Source organism: Streptopelia decaocto, assembly GCF_964273445.1.
Source record: "Streptopelia decaocto genome assembly, chromosome: 10".
Classification (NCBI taxonomy): Eukaryota; Metazoa; Chordata; class Aves; order Columbiformes; family Columbidae; genus Streptopelia; species Streptopelia decaocto.
The window spans coordinates 13386791-13403669 of record NC_138665.1 but is presented as its reverse complement, the minus strand read 5'-3'; the positions used below and the strand labels follow the sequence as shown (position 1 = coordinate 13403669).

Genomic DNA, 16879 nt, shown 5'->3' with positions numbered 1-16879 from the left:
TCTTTTTAACTGTACCTACAGTACTAAGACTGTCAATTCTGCACAGTACAAAACTGCTCTTAATATTTAAATGTAAATTATAAAACTTGCCCCTTTCCAGAGTTCCACAATAATCCCTCAAGTCACCAGGTTAAATTTTCATTAATTCTATCTGGATATGAATTTCAGAAAAAAGTACAGAAATGTATTATACCTGAATTATGAATGGTGTGAGTTTCTTCTTGTTAATTGCTCTTTCATCAATTGTGTCCGGAACAGAAAGGTTGATCATTTTGCTGGCAGGAAGAAAAACAATAATATTTGAATGTTTAGTGTTTAATCTCAACAGAACTCAATGAACTGTTACAATATTCACAGCAGTAAATTTCCTTTTGCCTGTTTGGTTTTGTGTATTTTTTTTAAATCAAGGTTGTATAAATAAGAAATTAATATTTATGTTATCAAGAATGTATTTGTAACTAATAGCAAAGCCTGAAACCTTAAACATGTTACTGGCTACTACTGATCTCAGCTGCTGGAGCAAAAAGAGCCAATGAATTATTCACAGTGCAGTCACTGTACTAGCAAAGACTCATTCTCTGTTGACATCCACTGCAGATTCTAGTAAAAAAATGCATTTCCTCCTATTGTAAAGGTGTACTACTGCTGGTAAGGAAAAACTGCCCCCCAAAAGCACAAGCACTTTGAGAGCTCAGTGGGGAGCACATGAGCACAATGAATTTTTAGTCAACAAAAAATACGGCAAGTTTTTACTTTACATTATGAACTACTTGCCACTCATTTCAGTCTTCACCTGAAGACCTGGATTACTTGAAACTGGGGAAATTAGGAAAAAAAAGTCACAAACTAAAGAAAAAATAAAGAAATTAAAGACAATGGGCAGTCCACTAAACATCTTCTGCATATTGATACAGAGTTACTGAAATTCCAGGCTGACGGAGTTCTCCACTATATGAATTCATTTACGTTTAAAAAACAAAACAAAACCACAAAAACAAAAGAAACCCCATATATAGAAGGTGGTTGGTATTTAACAGCCCTGGATGCCTTCTACTTGTCAGCATGCAGTTAAATGAGTTACTTTACTAACTTACTGCAGCTATTATCAAAAGCAACAAGAGGATTCCCAGAAAATCCATTTTGGGGTTAATTCATAAGGTCATTAACATTCCCACAGAGGCTACTGTCTGTCTAAACATGCAAGAAAATAGGCTATTTAACACATCTGCCCTCACTCAAGCTACCTGGCAGCAGGCTGAGTTTGCGCCAGGACAATTTCTGCTCCCGCAAGGTACCTTCTCCCCTTTAGCAAACTCAGTCTCAAGCCCAAACAAACACACTAGACAAAAATACCAGCTCATGAAGTTGGCATCAAAGCTGAAGCATCACACAGTGACAATGAAAACCTGAGTGACTGAGCCCCTTTTTATATGTGCAAAACTTTATGTACACACAGTAGTCACAAGTACAGCCTAGAATAAGATGAAAATTCCTCTAAATACAATTTGGGGAAGTTATTTTGGTTATTTTTTTTTTAAAGTCAGAAGCCATCATGACTTACCATAGTACAATCCCATCTCCCACAGCTTTGAACAGGTCATCTGTATTTGGGTTCATTGGAATAACGTGCCTACAGTCGGGATCATTTTCCAGGGCTTTGTTTATCCAGTTTACAAAGGCATATTTTTCTTCCTCTAAGATAACAAATTGTAAATTTAATACAGGCTTTTTTATAACATAGCAAAGATTTTCCAAAATAAATCAGTGTACAATAGCCCAGGGAAATAAAAGCCCCGTTATCATTACCACACTATTGTATTAGTCATACAAACTTTAAATAAATATAACTTCCAATAACCAGAATATTCTTGTTATTTACTCATTCCTCAACAACTTTACTATATTCCAGTGTGACACAAGGACTTCATCAGCAAGCACAGTTAACAAAACAAATAAGCACACGTTTAATTTATAGGCTGCTAATCTTGCATTACCCTCTAATCCCGTCCTGCTCTCGCCTTGACAGGAGATCATTTAGTTATTGAAAACCAAAAGCCCAACACGTGGCAGGGCAGTAGAAATCTATTATTTTGGGCAAAGAGAGGAGCCGAAAGACAGAGCGGTACCTGAATAAGAGTGCTGCGTCCCCTCACTGGAGAGCTCCGAGGTGCCCCCGATCGCACAGATTCCTTCCTTCCTGTTAATTGCCTTTCTGAATGTTTTAGCGATATCGCTGCTTTTCACTTCTTGGAAAATCTACAATTTAAGGTGCTCTGTTAGACAAGAAGAACTTCATAAAATAAAAGGAACACACAAGAAGCTATTTCTTCTCGGCTTTAAAGCAAACTTTGAAGTAAAATTGGCAAATGTGAAGGGCCCAGTAAGGGTGTGGCGGTATTAGATTTAACATGGATAGTGGGCAAAGAGTCATTCCCCTCTCTCAAACGCATATTGCAAGTGACTATTGAAACAGAAGCATTAGGCATGAAGTACCTCACATACATTTACCTTTTCCAGTAGCTTTCAAGAGACCATGAGAAAAACAAAAAGTGAAACCTTTGCAGTCTGAGAGCAGGTGCACATGCAGCAGTTTCCACAGGACCAAAGTTGAGAAAGCTGTTGTGCAATTTTAACCTTCCTGCATAAGCCAGATGCTCGTGTGACTGTGACTTTAGCTCACACACAAGACACTGTCCACAACCCAAGAAACAATTCTCTGTAAGTGCTAACAGTCAAATCAAATATGCAATAATGTGCAACTGTGAGCACTCCAGGTAAAGAATCCCCTTAAAGCGGGTTTGGGCTAACCGACGAAACACCCTCATGTTTAAGGGCAGAAGAGATGTTTTAGCACAGAAATATTAGATGTGCCATTTGTGCAGGCTGAATGTTAATATTAGTGGCCCTGATGTCCTACAGAACTGAGCAACTGTTTGAAAGAAATACATTCAATGGCTTGAAAGCCTACAGTAACTCCTTCAAAACCTAGCCCAATTAGTTTCAACCACACAGAAAACACAAATGAAACCTATGCAGGTTCTCTAAACACTACCCAGAAAAGGGCAATGAACCAGCACTGTAAAGCAGAACAACGAAGTGCTTGTGTTTAACAGAGAGGAGGGGACTTGACCGCCTGGCTGCGGAGGTGCCACCACAGGGCTAGCCCACTGGCTGTCATACCTTGCCTTCCCCAGCCCTAACGCAGGGGAGGTGGCAGGTCAAGATGATGATGTGGAACAGTCAAACCATCTCCTGATGGCATGCAGGGGTTTTGCTTACCCTGGTGATCAGGCAGAGCTGAGTGAAGACTCAAGAGCTCAGAAGTTTTGGGTTTTCTCATTGGTTGCTTGGTTTTAAACATAAAGAGTTTGATACAGATTTATTTATTTAAAAATTTGCTGGATTAATTACTGGTATCACATGCCTTCTTTGAAAATACATGCTTTAATGCTGAGGTACCACTAAGTCACTTGCCCCCAGTCTCAAGTCAGTTCATGTTATCCTTTGTACCATAAACACCAGCAAAAGTGCTCAGAGTTAGAAAAACAGCAACACTTCGGTTTGCAAAAATCCTACAACAAATCATTGCTTCTACTATATAGCTTAGTTGCCTGTAAGATATTTCATGTTTACTCGATCATTGGTACCATTCCAATGTGACTGAAGCGATTTATTTCATCCTTCCTAGTGCAAAGTTAAAGTTATAGACCAGCTCAAACCAACAGCTGAAACATGCACCCAACATGCAAGTGTTCACAAACTGCAAACAAACTCCGACTTACTAGTTGACTCCGAACTCAAAAGTTCAGAGGGTCTGAAAACAATTAAGGAACAGAAGGTGAAGATAAATGAAGAAATACTGAGAAAAATGGTTGACATGAAGACAACTCCCTCAATGTACTGCGCATACTTTTATTACCCTTTCAGCATTCAGTCAAAGTATAAAAAGTATGATGGGACAGATATTGAACCAGTATCTCAGAAGAAGTGTTGCCCTGTTTATACAGAAAAATGCCTGAGGGTTAGACCCATCCTCCAGCTTCTCCTATATTGTTACTCCTTTCCTTTTAAGGCAACAAATGGATCTGAATTTTCCTACATCAACATCTAGGTTGAATCTCCAAGTGTGTCAAATTTTTAGCAAATACTTGTAGTCGCATTAAATTGAGAAAGGAAATTATACTGCTTCACTGGGAAAACAAGAATTCATCCATGTGTCTGGAAAAAACTGAGTAGGTTCCAGTCAATGCTGTAAGCCTGAAGAACTGGAAATCTTTTTTCCAGTTGTCACCTCATGTGGAAATGGTCTTTCGACCTCCAACATGTAGGAAAAGCATGTGGATTTTTTGTCGATGTTGTGGTTTTGTTTGTTTTGTTTAAAAATCAAAATATTTCCCCTCTGTCCAAATCTAAAGGCTGGCAGTGACAGCACAGAAGACCAGTCATGTGCAGAGATCTGTACAAACAACTTATATTTACATAACAATTCCTCAAAAGTGATTAGTTTGCAGAAAGAAAACTGGGATTAGGGTAAGTGGCCAAGAAGCCAGGTTCAACCTCTCCTAACCTCCTCCTTAGATTTGTCTAAAAGGGGTTCCCCCGGTTGCTGGAAATTCAGAAATACCACTTACATAGACGAACTCTTCGAAACTAATCTTCCCATCTTTATTCTTGTCACTGTCGATCATGAGCTTCTGGATGATCTCTCTCACTTTGTACCCAGGAAGAGGCAGGTTGGCTTCCTTGAAGAGCTCATGCAACTCATAGTCGCAGATGAACCCATTGCTGTTGAGGTCTGAGGAAGAGAAGGGGAAAGAGAAGGTTTTAGAAACAAACCACTACCCCAACAGCATCAGCCCCAGATGGTGGGACAGAAAAGTGCTCAACAGAGAGTAACCTGCACACTGGGGACATCTACAACATATGGAGGTACGGAGGAATCCCCTGGCATACCTTGTATGTGGCCACATTGCATAGAGAATTCATCTTTGCTGAAAGCAAGATCTGTGCAGGACACAAACACACAGCAGGATGCCCTCACCAAAAATACTCCTCTGGGTCTGCACAGTTCAAGGAAGGTTTACTTCTGCCCAATTAAAATAACCAAGAAAAAAAAAAGAAAATTTAGCAGCCCCGAAGCACAAAAAGCCACCTGAAACACACAATCAGATGTGAGAACATGTGATTCAGGAGCATGGCACCAGGAAAGGTACTGCCCATCAGGAGGAGCCGCACACCAGTGGCTCCCAGCACCTGCGCTGGGCTCTGATAGCCAGCTTGTGATCAAGTGTGAAGGGCACACACTGCTGAGTAATGCACATTCACTCAATCAGAATCCTTGGGTCTCAGGACCTAAGTTCTCCCAACTCTGAACAACATCCCAAACACCCACCCGTAAGAGTTATTCTTCCATAGTATCCTGAAAAAAAAAAAAAAAAAAAAAAAAAAGTAATCACTGATTTACTTCATAAAGTGAAAGGGCATCTATGTCCCAGACACTTTGGGAGAGGAATTTATGAGCAAGACATGTCTGTTGGTGCAACCACAAGACCCTACACCAAGTCACTGGTTTTGCAGTAGAAATGCTCTCATTTCAAGTTGTAGTTTCTTGGGCACAGAAAGGCAGATTTAAGTGCTAAAGCCCAGTGGATGTGGTAGTCCATGGTTTTGGCTTGGTAGCAGAGCTGAGTAATTTTAACTAGTGATTGACTACGTAGTAGAACACAGACCCGTTCTACTCTTAAGATGTCAAATAGCCTTGAGCCCTGTAAACGTGACAAATAGGCCTGAAACCCCCATCCCACAGGGGAGCTGCTGCTTCACTTCCTGCTGTCTCTGTTCTCCTTCTGGCATCACGGTCAAATGTACAAACTAGCAGCATTAAAAAAAAAGAGTAGCCACCTTTACAGCACCAGCAAGTTCCATAATTATTTCCAGCATTACTGCAGGGCCACCATATGGTGCCTTGCTGGATGTCCTGCAACAAAGCCAGACCTCAGACAGAAGGTGGTCTAAAATCCCCTCTCTAACAAAATCTGAAAGGGCATTCCACAGCTGAAGAGGCTGTCGAAATAGAAGCTATCCCAAATTAAATCCTTCGGCCTACGGCCCAGAATTTCTAATGGAAGAAAGCAAAATTATTTTAACAGACAAGCTACAGCCTGGATTCATTATAATCTGCCTGGTGGAAAGGAAACTACAGCACATCTGAAGTTTCCTGTTTCTACTGAAAGATGCATGCACGCCAGCATCCCAGCCCTGCAGAGGTCACTGCAGCGATGTACAGCACCATCTTCTGCCCATAAGCAGGTGGCCCAGCAAAGCCACAATAAACACAACCCAGAAGCTGCTTCAAGCTCTGGCTCAGCTTCCGACCGACAAGTCCTTAAAATAGCTTAAATAACAGGATGCAAGAGGGGAAAGTAACCCACACATTCCCTTTTAAGGATAAATGCTCAGCAGGACACAATCTAGCAGGATCACAGATCCCTATTTGCCTTAAGCTAACATTTCAGAGCATTGTTTTGCCACCTTGCAGCAGTGAACAAAGTGTTCAGCTGGGTTTTTAAGTACTTCGTGTTTTCCAGAAAAGATGCTTATCTCTGCTATTAGAAACAGGAAGAAGGAAGACAAATAAACAAAGCAAGTTTGCAGATTTTGTTCTGCCATACCTCCCTTATGAAGTGCCACTGCTTGGCCAAGTACATACATACCCATTCCTGTCCTACAGAACAAATTCAGAGATCAGCTGAGATTTGAAGCAACCTGCTCCCACTAACCTGTGGGTCATTTAAAGTCAAGACAGTTCTTATGCCCCACCTAATTGCTTTTACAGATGTTCAAATGCTTTTTTCCCCCCTGCTGTCTACCACTTGGATCACTTCCAATACAAACGGTTGTAGGACGCTGAGAGCTGCTCATGTGAGCTGCGGCTGATTTCAGTGCTAACCTTAAACCATATTTTCTCACCTATGGGCTGTTTTCAGTAAGCAGGAGGGAGCCTGTGGGACTCTTGCGTTTTGATGGCTGTCAGAGTACAGCACACCAGCTTCATGGGAGAGAGGGGATACCTTCTAGTGGCATAGAAGGGAAGTGGTGACAGAGTTTGTAGTAGCACAGTTCACTGCCTTCCAGCATCACCAGATGTCTCAATCCAGTCTAGCTGTATACAGAAAAGCTGGTCAAACACACATCTTTTAAGTCCCATCAACCTACATAACCTGAGCAACAACTTGCCTCATGCTAGAGTTACAGCAGGCCTCCAGGAAGCCCATGTAGCCCATGAAACCACCCTGAGATACTTCCTCCTCTCCACATCTCCTTTATGACACCCTAGAAGCCAACCAGCTGAGCTTTGCTATAACCATGCTTCTCAGCTGGGTTGCAAGTCTTCTAGGTAGCAGGGAGATGAAAGAAAGGCTTCATTTTATACAGCAGCCTTATTCCAACTTAGTCCAACATTCACTAGAGATGCTATTTGAAGTTCCCAGTGAGAGTCAGTTACCCTTTTGGCAACCAGTTCTATATCCTAGGTCAAATGTGGCTCCTTTTGGCAAGAAAAAAAATTAGTGAGAGCATTCAAGACACTCCTGACAGGTGTGTCCCACAGCAATGCTTGTGAGCTGTACAATGCCTAAAGCACACAAAACAGAAGGACTAGCAGATCCCATCTCACTTGTGGGTATGTCCAGGCTAATTATCACATTTCTCAATAATACCTAAGTTTTGACATTGCTTTTATAATTTAAAACCAAACAGGGACCCACCTCCTGAGCAGGGTGAACTGGTTTCCTAAAACAAATCAGGATTTGACTTGAGTTTCTCCATGTTTCCAGTGTGAAGTCAGCCAGCCAACCTAATCTTGATAATTTCCCCACACACTAATGATAAAAAGCCACCACATTTCAGCCAGGTTAATCATTTTAAGTTTATGCAAGGACAGAATGGGCTGCCTGCATCCCAGCCTTATTAAGGTTTGCACTCAGAGGCCCATTAGGCATCAAGAAGCATGATGGTCACTCATCTCCCTCTGCGGCAACTCACTTCCACCTGCTGGAAAAGTCCCAGGAAGAGTGAGACAGGAGAGGGAACTGCCTAAAATGCAACTTGCTTCAAGTCCAACAGGCAATAATGCTCCGTGAGAACAGGTTGTCTTTGAAATTCATATTCCTGTCTACAGATTGCGAGTTTAGAGCATGTGAGAGTTTTAAGAGCCACCCTGCTCCAAAAGGCAGCTTACCCGATACAGATGTGAGGCAACTACCAATTTGTATTCATAACCAGCGCGCAAGCACTGCTGACGTCCCGTTAGGAGAACGAAACACTGGCTCTGATTGCTTGTGCAACTCGTTCCCGGGCAGTGCCAGTCCCGGGTGTGGTTCTCCAGCTGCACACACTGACCTCAGCTCACGCTGTTGCCGTCCAGCTCCATTCCCACCCCTCCCTGGCATCCCTCTGATCCTCAGTAAGCCATATCAGGAAACTAAAACAGCAGAAAACAATTTTCTCCATTATGTCAGTTTTCTCCCCATTTAGGCTTTCTGAAGCAGCCTGCCAGAGGCTTCTGCAATGCCAGCAGAGGGGGAGAGCGGGAAGGCAGGCAGAGCACTCCCAGAGCATTGCACGCTGTTATGGAGGTGAGAACCAGAGAAGAAATAAAGCCACCAGAGGGCAATGCACATGCATTGCAACCACAGAGCATTTTATTGTCACCACAAGTCACTCTATACTGGCCAGGTAAACAGCCACTAATTAGGTTTTGCCTAGAAGCTCACCAAATGTGGTGCCTCAAATGCACATGCACAAACCAGAAACGTAACACCTACATTTACCATCTGCACAGCTCAGCCAAACTGCCAAAACCAACATCACCAGAACAAAAGCACTGTGCAAACCTTGCAGAGTTGCCTGGGCCAAAGTAATACAATACCTGTTTGGTTATTTCTTCTGCCATCAGGAATCAATAAAGCCCACCTGGAGCAACAGGGCGAGGCTGCCTGCCATTGCTCACTGAGGGCTGAACTGCCCAGGTCCCTTCATTTTTGGTCCTTGGCTAGAAGTGACAAGCCAGAAGCAACAAGGCTGCCAAGGGGCTCCTTGGCATGGGAGAGATCAGGAGAGCACCAGAATGCCCATGTCCTGCTGGCACCAGTGCTCACAGAGGTGGATAAGTCCATTTCAGATGCACAGCAAACAGGAGCAAGGTGCCCTCTCTGTGACTTACCAACTTTGGCAAAGGCCTCCTTGAGTTCCTCCAGCTCATCCTTGGAGATTTGCATGGTGTTGGCCATCTCATGAATCTAGGGAGTACCTAAACAGAGAATAAAGACACTGTGTGAAACCAGGATGCCTTCAAATGGATGCAGTTTTGAACAGCAGTATAGCAACAATCAGTACCAAGGTCACTACAGTTCTTGAAGCCATGTTCATCTTTCCACTAAGAAAACAGATGTGTGAAATTCAGAAGATGTGAAATGCACTCCTTAAGAAGTCAAAAATCCTATTAGCCTTGTTAATATTTAACTCTGTGTATTTATTTTATGTGCTACGCTGTTCTGCACATATTAAGGTACCCGTTACTAGTATGTTCTGTAGTTCAGAAAAGCTCACATCTCCAGGGATTTTCCACAACTTTGAACAAAACCAGAAACCACAGTTAAAATATTAATGCAAGAGATACTGAGTGCTCTGTCTGCCTCTCTGTCTCCCAACAGCACACAGCTACCAAACTCAAATAATACAGATTCTGAACAGTACCTGAAAAATATCTTTTTGCACAAAGTAGTATACCTGACCTTGTTTGCAGAAAGGAAATAATCTGCTTTTCTACGAGAAAACTGTTTGAATAACCACCTGCCTATTTCCCCAGAGTCAGTCTCTCAATAAACCATGTAAGCAAGAGGCTGTTTGCACTGCCGCTGACCCCTCCACCCTACTGAGCAAGGCATGGTGGGAACATCACAAGCAAGCACAGAACTGCAGGCATTAGCCATGCTCAAACCCCGAGTACACAGAAACCTCACTTTGATCAGAACTGCTTGGTGTTAATGAAACAGAGAGGATGAACCACAAAGTTCCTACACCCATCTGCTACAATCCTCCTTTCCGAGCACTTGTTAGGTGCCACTCAGCCAGCCTGGACAGGAGGTATCACCATAGGGATGGGAAAACACCAACAATCTGCCCATGTCCCTTTCCCGCAACATGCATGACAGCACATCAGACTGTGCCCTGTTGGCACTTGGGGCAATACAACCAAGAGAGACTAGCAATTCATGGAACAATGCAAACAGGACAATCCCCGTGCATGAATAAAAAGGTACACACTGATAAGCACATTCAAGCATATATGCTAGCTCTAGCTCAGTCTCTAAAAATGGAGATCAGGGCAAGCTCAGTGCAACTTCAAATGAGATTTGCGTCCCAAGTTTTTCCAGCTCCCACTTTTGTTAGCTACAGTCACTGCAAGTTGAGAAATAAAAGGTTCCTCCTCTGCCTACGGGAACAGACACAGCTGCCTCCTCCTCTGTAAGCAAAAGGAATTCAGGGTGAATTCAGATTTACAGACTGTCAGAAGGCAGGATCCCAAATGGGCTGGTTCACTGCTCAAGCAATGAGAATCTCAGTTCCACAAATGACTGCGCTCTGATTAGCAAACCTCTTTTGTCTGAGGCTCCCAGCTACCTTCACAATGAATTATTAGCTTAAGAACACAAGTCTGCCTGTAGCTGTAAATATTCATTTTCTGTAACACTTCACTCAGTTTGGAAAGGATGAAGTTGTTAGAGATGGGAGTGATGGGCAGGTGTGGCAGCCTGGGAAAGCAGCTCAGACAGGTGCCAGCAGCAGAGAAAGTCAACAAGAAGTTGCATCACTGCAGAGACATGAAGGAAAGCACATCAGACTCCATCTCCCAGCATCTGCAGGGCTGCCAGAGGACATAACAAGATGTTTAACAGTCAGTAAAAGTCACCAACAGTCTATAAAATAGGTTTATCTCAGTTTTCATATTTTTTCTTCCTTCTCTATTTCTCAGCTTGAGAGGACAGATGGAGAATTTGAACCTGAGAAGAAGGTGATACCTGACCTTGTTATAGCTGTCTGAAGAGGGGAAAGTAACCAACAAAACAGTATATGAAGAGGTTAGTGGGCCACAAAGTTACAAGTTGACAGGGACTGCTAAGCTCCCAAAGCAATTTTACATAGTTTTTTTGCAATGGAGGGGTATTACACTCACATTGGTACACTGGGCTGGGAGGCAAGGAAGCTTTTCAGACTTCTGTTGCCTGAGGGGTTTTTTTGTTTGTTTTTAATAGCTGAGTCTAGGGCATTGAGAATCGTGTTTTTCATTCACATGCATTTTTTAAACAAGAGGCTTTGTCTTCATGGAGATAAAAAGCCCTTTTATCACCCTGGCATAGGGATCACACATCAGCTGCCCCACTAGAAGCCCTGTGGGGATGCAGGACTGCTGCTCACGCCTCACCACATCCAGTCCCTTCTACCACGAAAAAGTCTTTTCCAAGGGCATGCAATGACAGCCAAAGACTAACTAACATTTAAAGACCCATTTTAGAGAGACAACAAGGGGAAAAGAGAAGACAGAAGTGAGCTAGTGATCCCACACCCATTTTACACCCTGGTGACAAACAGTCCATAGGTCAATGCACACATAAACACAGTGTATAAGGAAGCAATTCCTGCTCCACATCCCTTTTGCTCCTGCCTTCTTCACTCACCCCACAGAAGAAAAGCCAAGGCAGCTCCATAACACACAAAACACTAAAGCAGCTTGACAGAAGCGAGTGTCTGGCAGACAGTGTAGCCCATTTCTGTCCCTTGAAGACTTCACTTTGTGCTGCAGATCAGAGCTGCTTTAAGTACATCTCAGGTTTTCAAATATCAACTCCCTTCCCTGAGAGGAGTTGTATCAAGTTTCTGTGCAAACAAGTTTTATAGCTTCTAAACACACTGCAGTCACTGAATCAGGGTTAGTTTATTTGCTCTCCAGACAGAACTGCAATACAGGTCAAATAAAAGCTGCCCTAGACCATGTGTTTTAACAGCTGTAAGCCACCTGGAGACACAGCATTGCAGCGGTGACTGTCACTGAAGGGATGCAGGGACTGTGGAGCTCAGCACTTCCAGCACAAGTGCCAAAAACTAACCAGGATATTTGGGCAAATTAACTGCTCAGACAGCAACATAAAAACACTCAAGGCCAGAGAAAAAGTCCCCAGGACTCTTCCCCAAGAGGGGAAGTCCTGGGAGCTGCATCCTGCACAGAGGATGGGTGAAAAATGGCAGGGCAGAGGGAGAAGCATTCAGGTATTTGTGCATCTCCTTAAAAGTTGGAGGATTAATTCAATTTTGAAAGCACAGAAACCAAGTATTTCCCAACAGCCACTCAAACACTTCCAACAGAAACAGAGCTGGAATTCACTGCTGATCCAAATGGAAGAATTTGCCTTCTTAGCAGCTCTGTTTTAGTTTGAAAACGGAGACGCTTTGTCCCTCCCAAATTCATCCTGTTTTAATATCTCAACAACTGACTGATTAACAGCATAAATTTGTTTACTCAAACAGACAAATGCAGAGACACATTAAAGTGTCAACAAAAAGGTATTAATACGTTCTTTTTCCATACGATTGAAAAAAAAAAAAAAGAGCGAGCTAGGCCTAGACTGGAGCAGTGACTCACCCCATACATCTTTCCCTTCTCAGAGAAACCTGTGGTTTTGCTGCCTTTTCATGACAAAGGCTCCAGACATGAGAAGGCACGTCAGTCAGCATTAGCTAATAAAAATATTTCAAAACCCTTATGTCTCTGACCACTAACCCAGCACGTAGCAGCCTTGCTTTAGGTATAATGAGGGGGACAGGCAAGCACTTGGTCTCCCCCAAGAGCCATGGCAAGTGCCAGAGCCTCTGGACTTGCAGCACAAGGCACTGACGCAGCTGCCTGGCTAATTTGGAGGGAATCCCGGTGATTCAGCTGGCATAGCATCTGGCCCCTCAGGCTTCCTGTGGCTCACCCCATCCTCCTCTTCCTCCCTGTTTTTGCAGGTCAGGTTGGACCCTGCCAAGGGCCACATCAGAGTATGGAGTAACTATCTGCACTCTGCTGCTTGCCTTGCCCCATCCACCCCCTTGGCTCCTTTTGCAAGATGTGTGAAATTTGCTCACCACAAAGTCTGTCCTAGTCCTCTGCAGCAAGAGATTCTCCCCTACTGCTGCACAGACCCTCTCCATGGGGTTGTCATCATCATCATGTGCATCCCAGTATGGCTGTGCAGGTTCTGGAGCTGCTGGGCTAACCTGGGCAGCCACTCTGCTCAGGGCAAAGCAGTGAGGGAAGCGACACTGGTGAGGGCTGAAAGCCTGAGTTTTCTTTGTATCCTTTTCCAGGTGATTGGGATACTGCAGGGATTTCCTGACACTGCAGGAACCCTCGTCCATGGGCACCAGCTGCATTTAGAAATGTTTGCAGGCAGGAGAGGGCACATGCACCCCCCGCACCTCATCATCAGGTGCACCCAGCAGCTCTGCTGGCTCCTTTTTCTGGTCCAGTCCAAGCAAAGCCTTTGGGGTTTTAAAGACATCTTCAAGCTTGACAGCAACAGGAGGAAACAAAACCTTGCAGTGCACAGGCTTGGTCTGATGAGTCCTCCAAGATAAATACCTACCTCTGCTTTAGGGGAGACAGGTGAGTTTAGAGATTGATGGCCTGTAAACAAAAGCCTATCAGGCAATCCATCCTCTCCTGCTCATAATCGGTTTGTGTGTTTCAAACAATGTTTTGTTCATCAAGTTCTTCCAAGACAGCACCATTTGTTGTGTGTGGTTATTAGCAAACACAAGGCTGCTGGAAACACACAAAATTTTCTTTGGCAATTACCTTGCAGACAGTCACTGGTCAGAGACACAGGCTGAAACCAGACCTTTTCCATGCTTTTGTCTTTCCACGTGGCGATAGGTGTCATGCTGGTAAGATCAGCGATTAGGAGATGCTACCCCATGCACAGAGACAGCACCATTGCAGTGTCTAACAACTCACCAACAGTGTGACACTGCTACAAACAAGTGTCCTCCAGAAATTACTTTGCTGCTGCTCTTTGCATGAATGTTGTACTCATGCATGGAAAATATGGAGGTGTTTGTATCAACTCAGCTGTTTTCCCTGTCTTGGGAGGAAAGGAGCACAAAAAGCTTTGAGCAGGTTATTTCTTTGCAGTGCCAGACTTGGCGAAGTAGCTGTATCTCTCGTCTGTGGTTCTTCCCTTCAAACAGGCTTTCCCAGCCCCATGTACATCAGGCCCAACACCAATGAAACTACAGCTCTGCTCTCAAAGTCTGTAATGCTTCAACTACTGAACCACACTAAGCTGTAACACCTGCAAAGGAATCACCAAATCCAGCTTTATTTCATTATTAATCCAGCTTTCTTTGTCCATGCATAGCATCAAACAACTCATCTCAACAGGCCAAGAACCAGCTACACACAAATTCAACCTTAATACTGAAATTCTCTAAGCTTGTCTTGCTATTTGAAATTACTACCTCTCACCTCCCAATTCTCCAGCTTCCTCAAGCTACTGCCTTTACACGCAATACATTCAGTACACACGGAGTACATACTTTGACTCGCCCATGCTGATTGTGCAGCCCACCAGCTGTTATAGAGCCACTTGCTGCATCACAGGGACAAGACATGGGACCACAGATAGCAATTCCTACTGAACAGGCACCTTACCGCTCACATCTTCCCAATCCCATATAAAGATTACCTTCAGCTGATGTTTTTGAAGCATCTCTAAGTCAACAGAAGTCCCTATTAGTGGATTTTGCTTTATATTCTTTCAAATCCCTGAAGCTGTCATGCTGGGAGAGACAGGCTTCCTGCTATGTTTATTTTCACCTGGAAGCAGACTGTGAGACTTTGCTCCTGTTGTTACACAACTCACTGCTGCTGCAGAGGAAAAATCTGTCAAATCCATCAGGATCAGAGACACATCCTGGAGTTAGTCACTGCACTTGGTTTGCCAGCAGCTCTCTCCAGATTTGGAGACATGTCTTAATGTGGTATCTACCTCTGGACATGCACTTTCATCCAGCATGTCCAGATTAAAAACCTAATTTCTCCCAGCTAGACCTGAGCAGAATAGTAACAGAGATTTTTCTGAGCAGGGCTGGGGTAGATGCCCAGCAAGGACCCGGGCTGTACAGAGGCAGGGTCACTCCAATGGCATGGGAACAACCACAGCAACCCAGTTTTCCTATGCCTTCTGCTTAGAATTTAGCTGCTGCCCCAACATACTTTGTCACCCTGGACAACCTAATCTTTCACTGTTTGCGTGCTGGTCAAAGTGTTTTCTCTCCCTTTAAGACAGAACCAGATTCACTAGCTTCGATCATCTTAATCCCTTAGTAAAAACAACCACTGACCCATCAGCCAATTCACATGCCTCTGACTCCCCTGCACATTCAAGGAGCCTTTTTGGGGTGCAGTCAGGCATGGATAATGGTCAGTATGTTCAGCACCCTGACCCAGAATGCAGCTGTAGCCAGTACACACAGAAAACCAAAAATCAGCATTAAACCCACTCACAGCATCAAACAGGAATCAGGCACCTGCTAAAAGCCCAGGAAAGCCATGTCCTTCAGTGCATCATGCAGAATACTGAAAGCTGGGGATATGACACAGAAATTTGAGTACACAATTCCCTCTGTCTTGCAGGTACACAAAACAGAAAGATAGCAAGCAGCTGAGGATGCGTAGCCACACGATATCCAATTGCCCAAGGCCTGGAGTGGAGCAGAATTCAGAGTAACACAAATGTCTTTGCTCCAGCTGCACATGGGAGGGAAAGAAATGCTTCCCCAGTCCTCAGTGCAGCCTCCCCAAACACATTCCCATTCAACCCTGAAGGACTGGAAGCCAGAGCTGCCACTGATGAACATTAAGGGGTGACACGCGATCCTGCAGCAGAGTAGATGGATGCTTTCTTATCGTCATGACCCAGCATTTACTACGAGGAGACTGAACCAACAGAAATGTAGAACTGACTTGGGACTCAAATGGAAAGGAGAAGCACATAAATCTTCCTGCAGACCTATACTCTTCTCTGAAGGCTCCTGACATGGAAGATCAGGACCAAGTGGATTAGACGGACAGTCAAAGCAGGGGCAGTGCTGATTTTCAAGGAGGAGAGCAGCCTGTGAGACCTTGCAGCATTCACACACATCCATCACACTGCAGACTCGTAGTGTACAGGCCACCTTGCTGCTCCAACTCTCTTGCATGTATCTACAGACTACTTAGAATCTGCAGGGCACAGTAGAAACCAGATAAATACTGCTCGAGGCACCAGTGAGTCAGTCCTTAAAAGCCTCTTTGCCAAATACTTCTAAATGTTGCATTTTGTCACACCTCTGGTTTTAGCAGAGCAACTACAAAATTAGAGCACATTTGAGATCATAACCTGCTAGATTGGTTTAGCTCACTTTTGAATTTCAATAATTTGTTCACATCTAGTGAAAACAGAACTGAAATATTCCCCATTAACTAATTAGTACAACGTGAAACAGGTGATCCTTTCAAGACTTCTCGGGAAAGGAAGAAAATAACATGCATCCTGCCTGGAACCTGCAAAAGCAAATAACATTCAGAGATAATTTAAACTTCAGTGCAAGAAGGTAAAAGAGAGGGGGTACAAGGGTCAGATGTCAGCTAATGGGCTGAGACTCAGAAGGCTAAATTTAAATTCCTGACTCAGACACAGAAAAATCATGACAGCCTCTCAGGAAATTCTTATGCTGCTACTATAGTAATTCTTATTCTTGCTTATTCCCTAAATAAAGAGCAGAATTAAACACTTCC

At 43.8% G+C, this 16879-nt stretch overlaps 1 protein-coding gene across 2 annotated transcripts in view; it reads right to left on the bottom strand.

The window, feature by feature from the left end:
• The window catches only part of PLS3 (plastin 3), a 49978-nt gene that overhangs the window by 10209 nt on the left and 22890 nt on the right, over positions 1-16879 (bottom strand). For both annotated transcript variants that reach the window (XM_082061569.1, XM_082061570.1), the window contains exons 2-6: positions 9224-9310; positions 4632-4795; positions 2127-2256; positions 1562-1694; positions 194-275 (exon numbers count right to left, since the gene is read on the bottom strand). In XM_082061569.1, the coding sequence (XP_081917695.1) occupies positions 194-275; positions 1562-1694; positions 2127-2256; positions 4632-4795; positions 9224-9290 (576 nt within the window). In that variant the 5' untranslated portion in view covers positions 9291-9310. The remainder of the gene's footprint in view (positions 1-193; positions 276-1561; positions 1695-2126; positions 2257-4631; positions 4796-9223; positions 9311-16879) is intronic.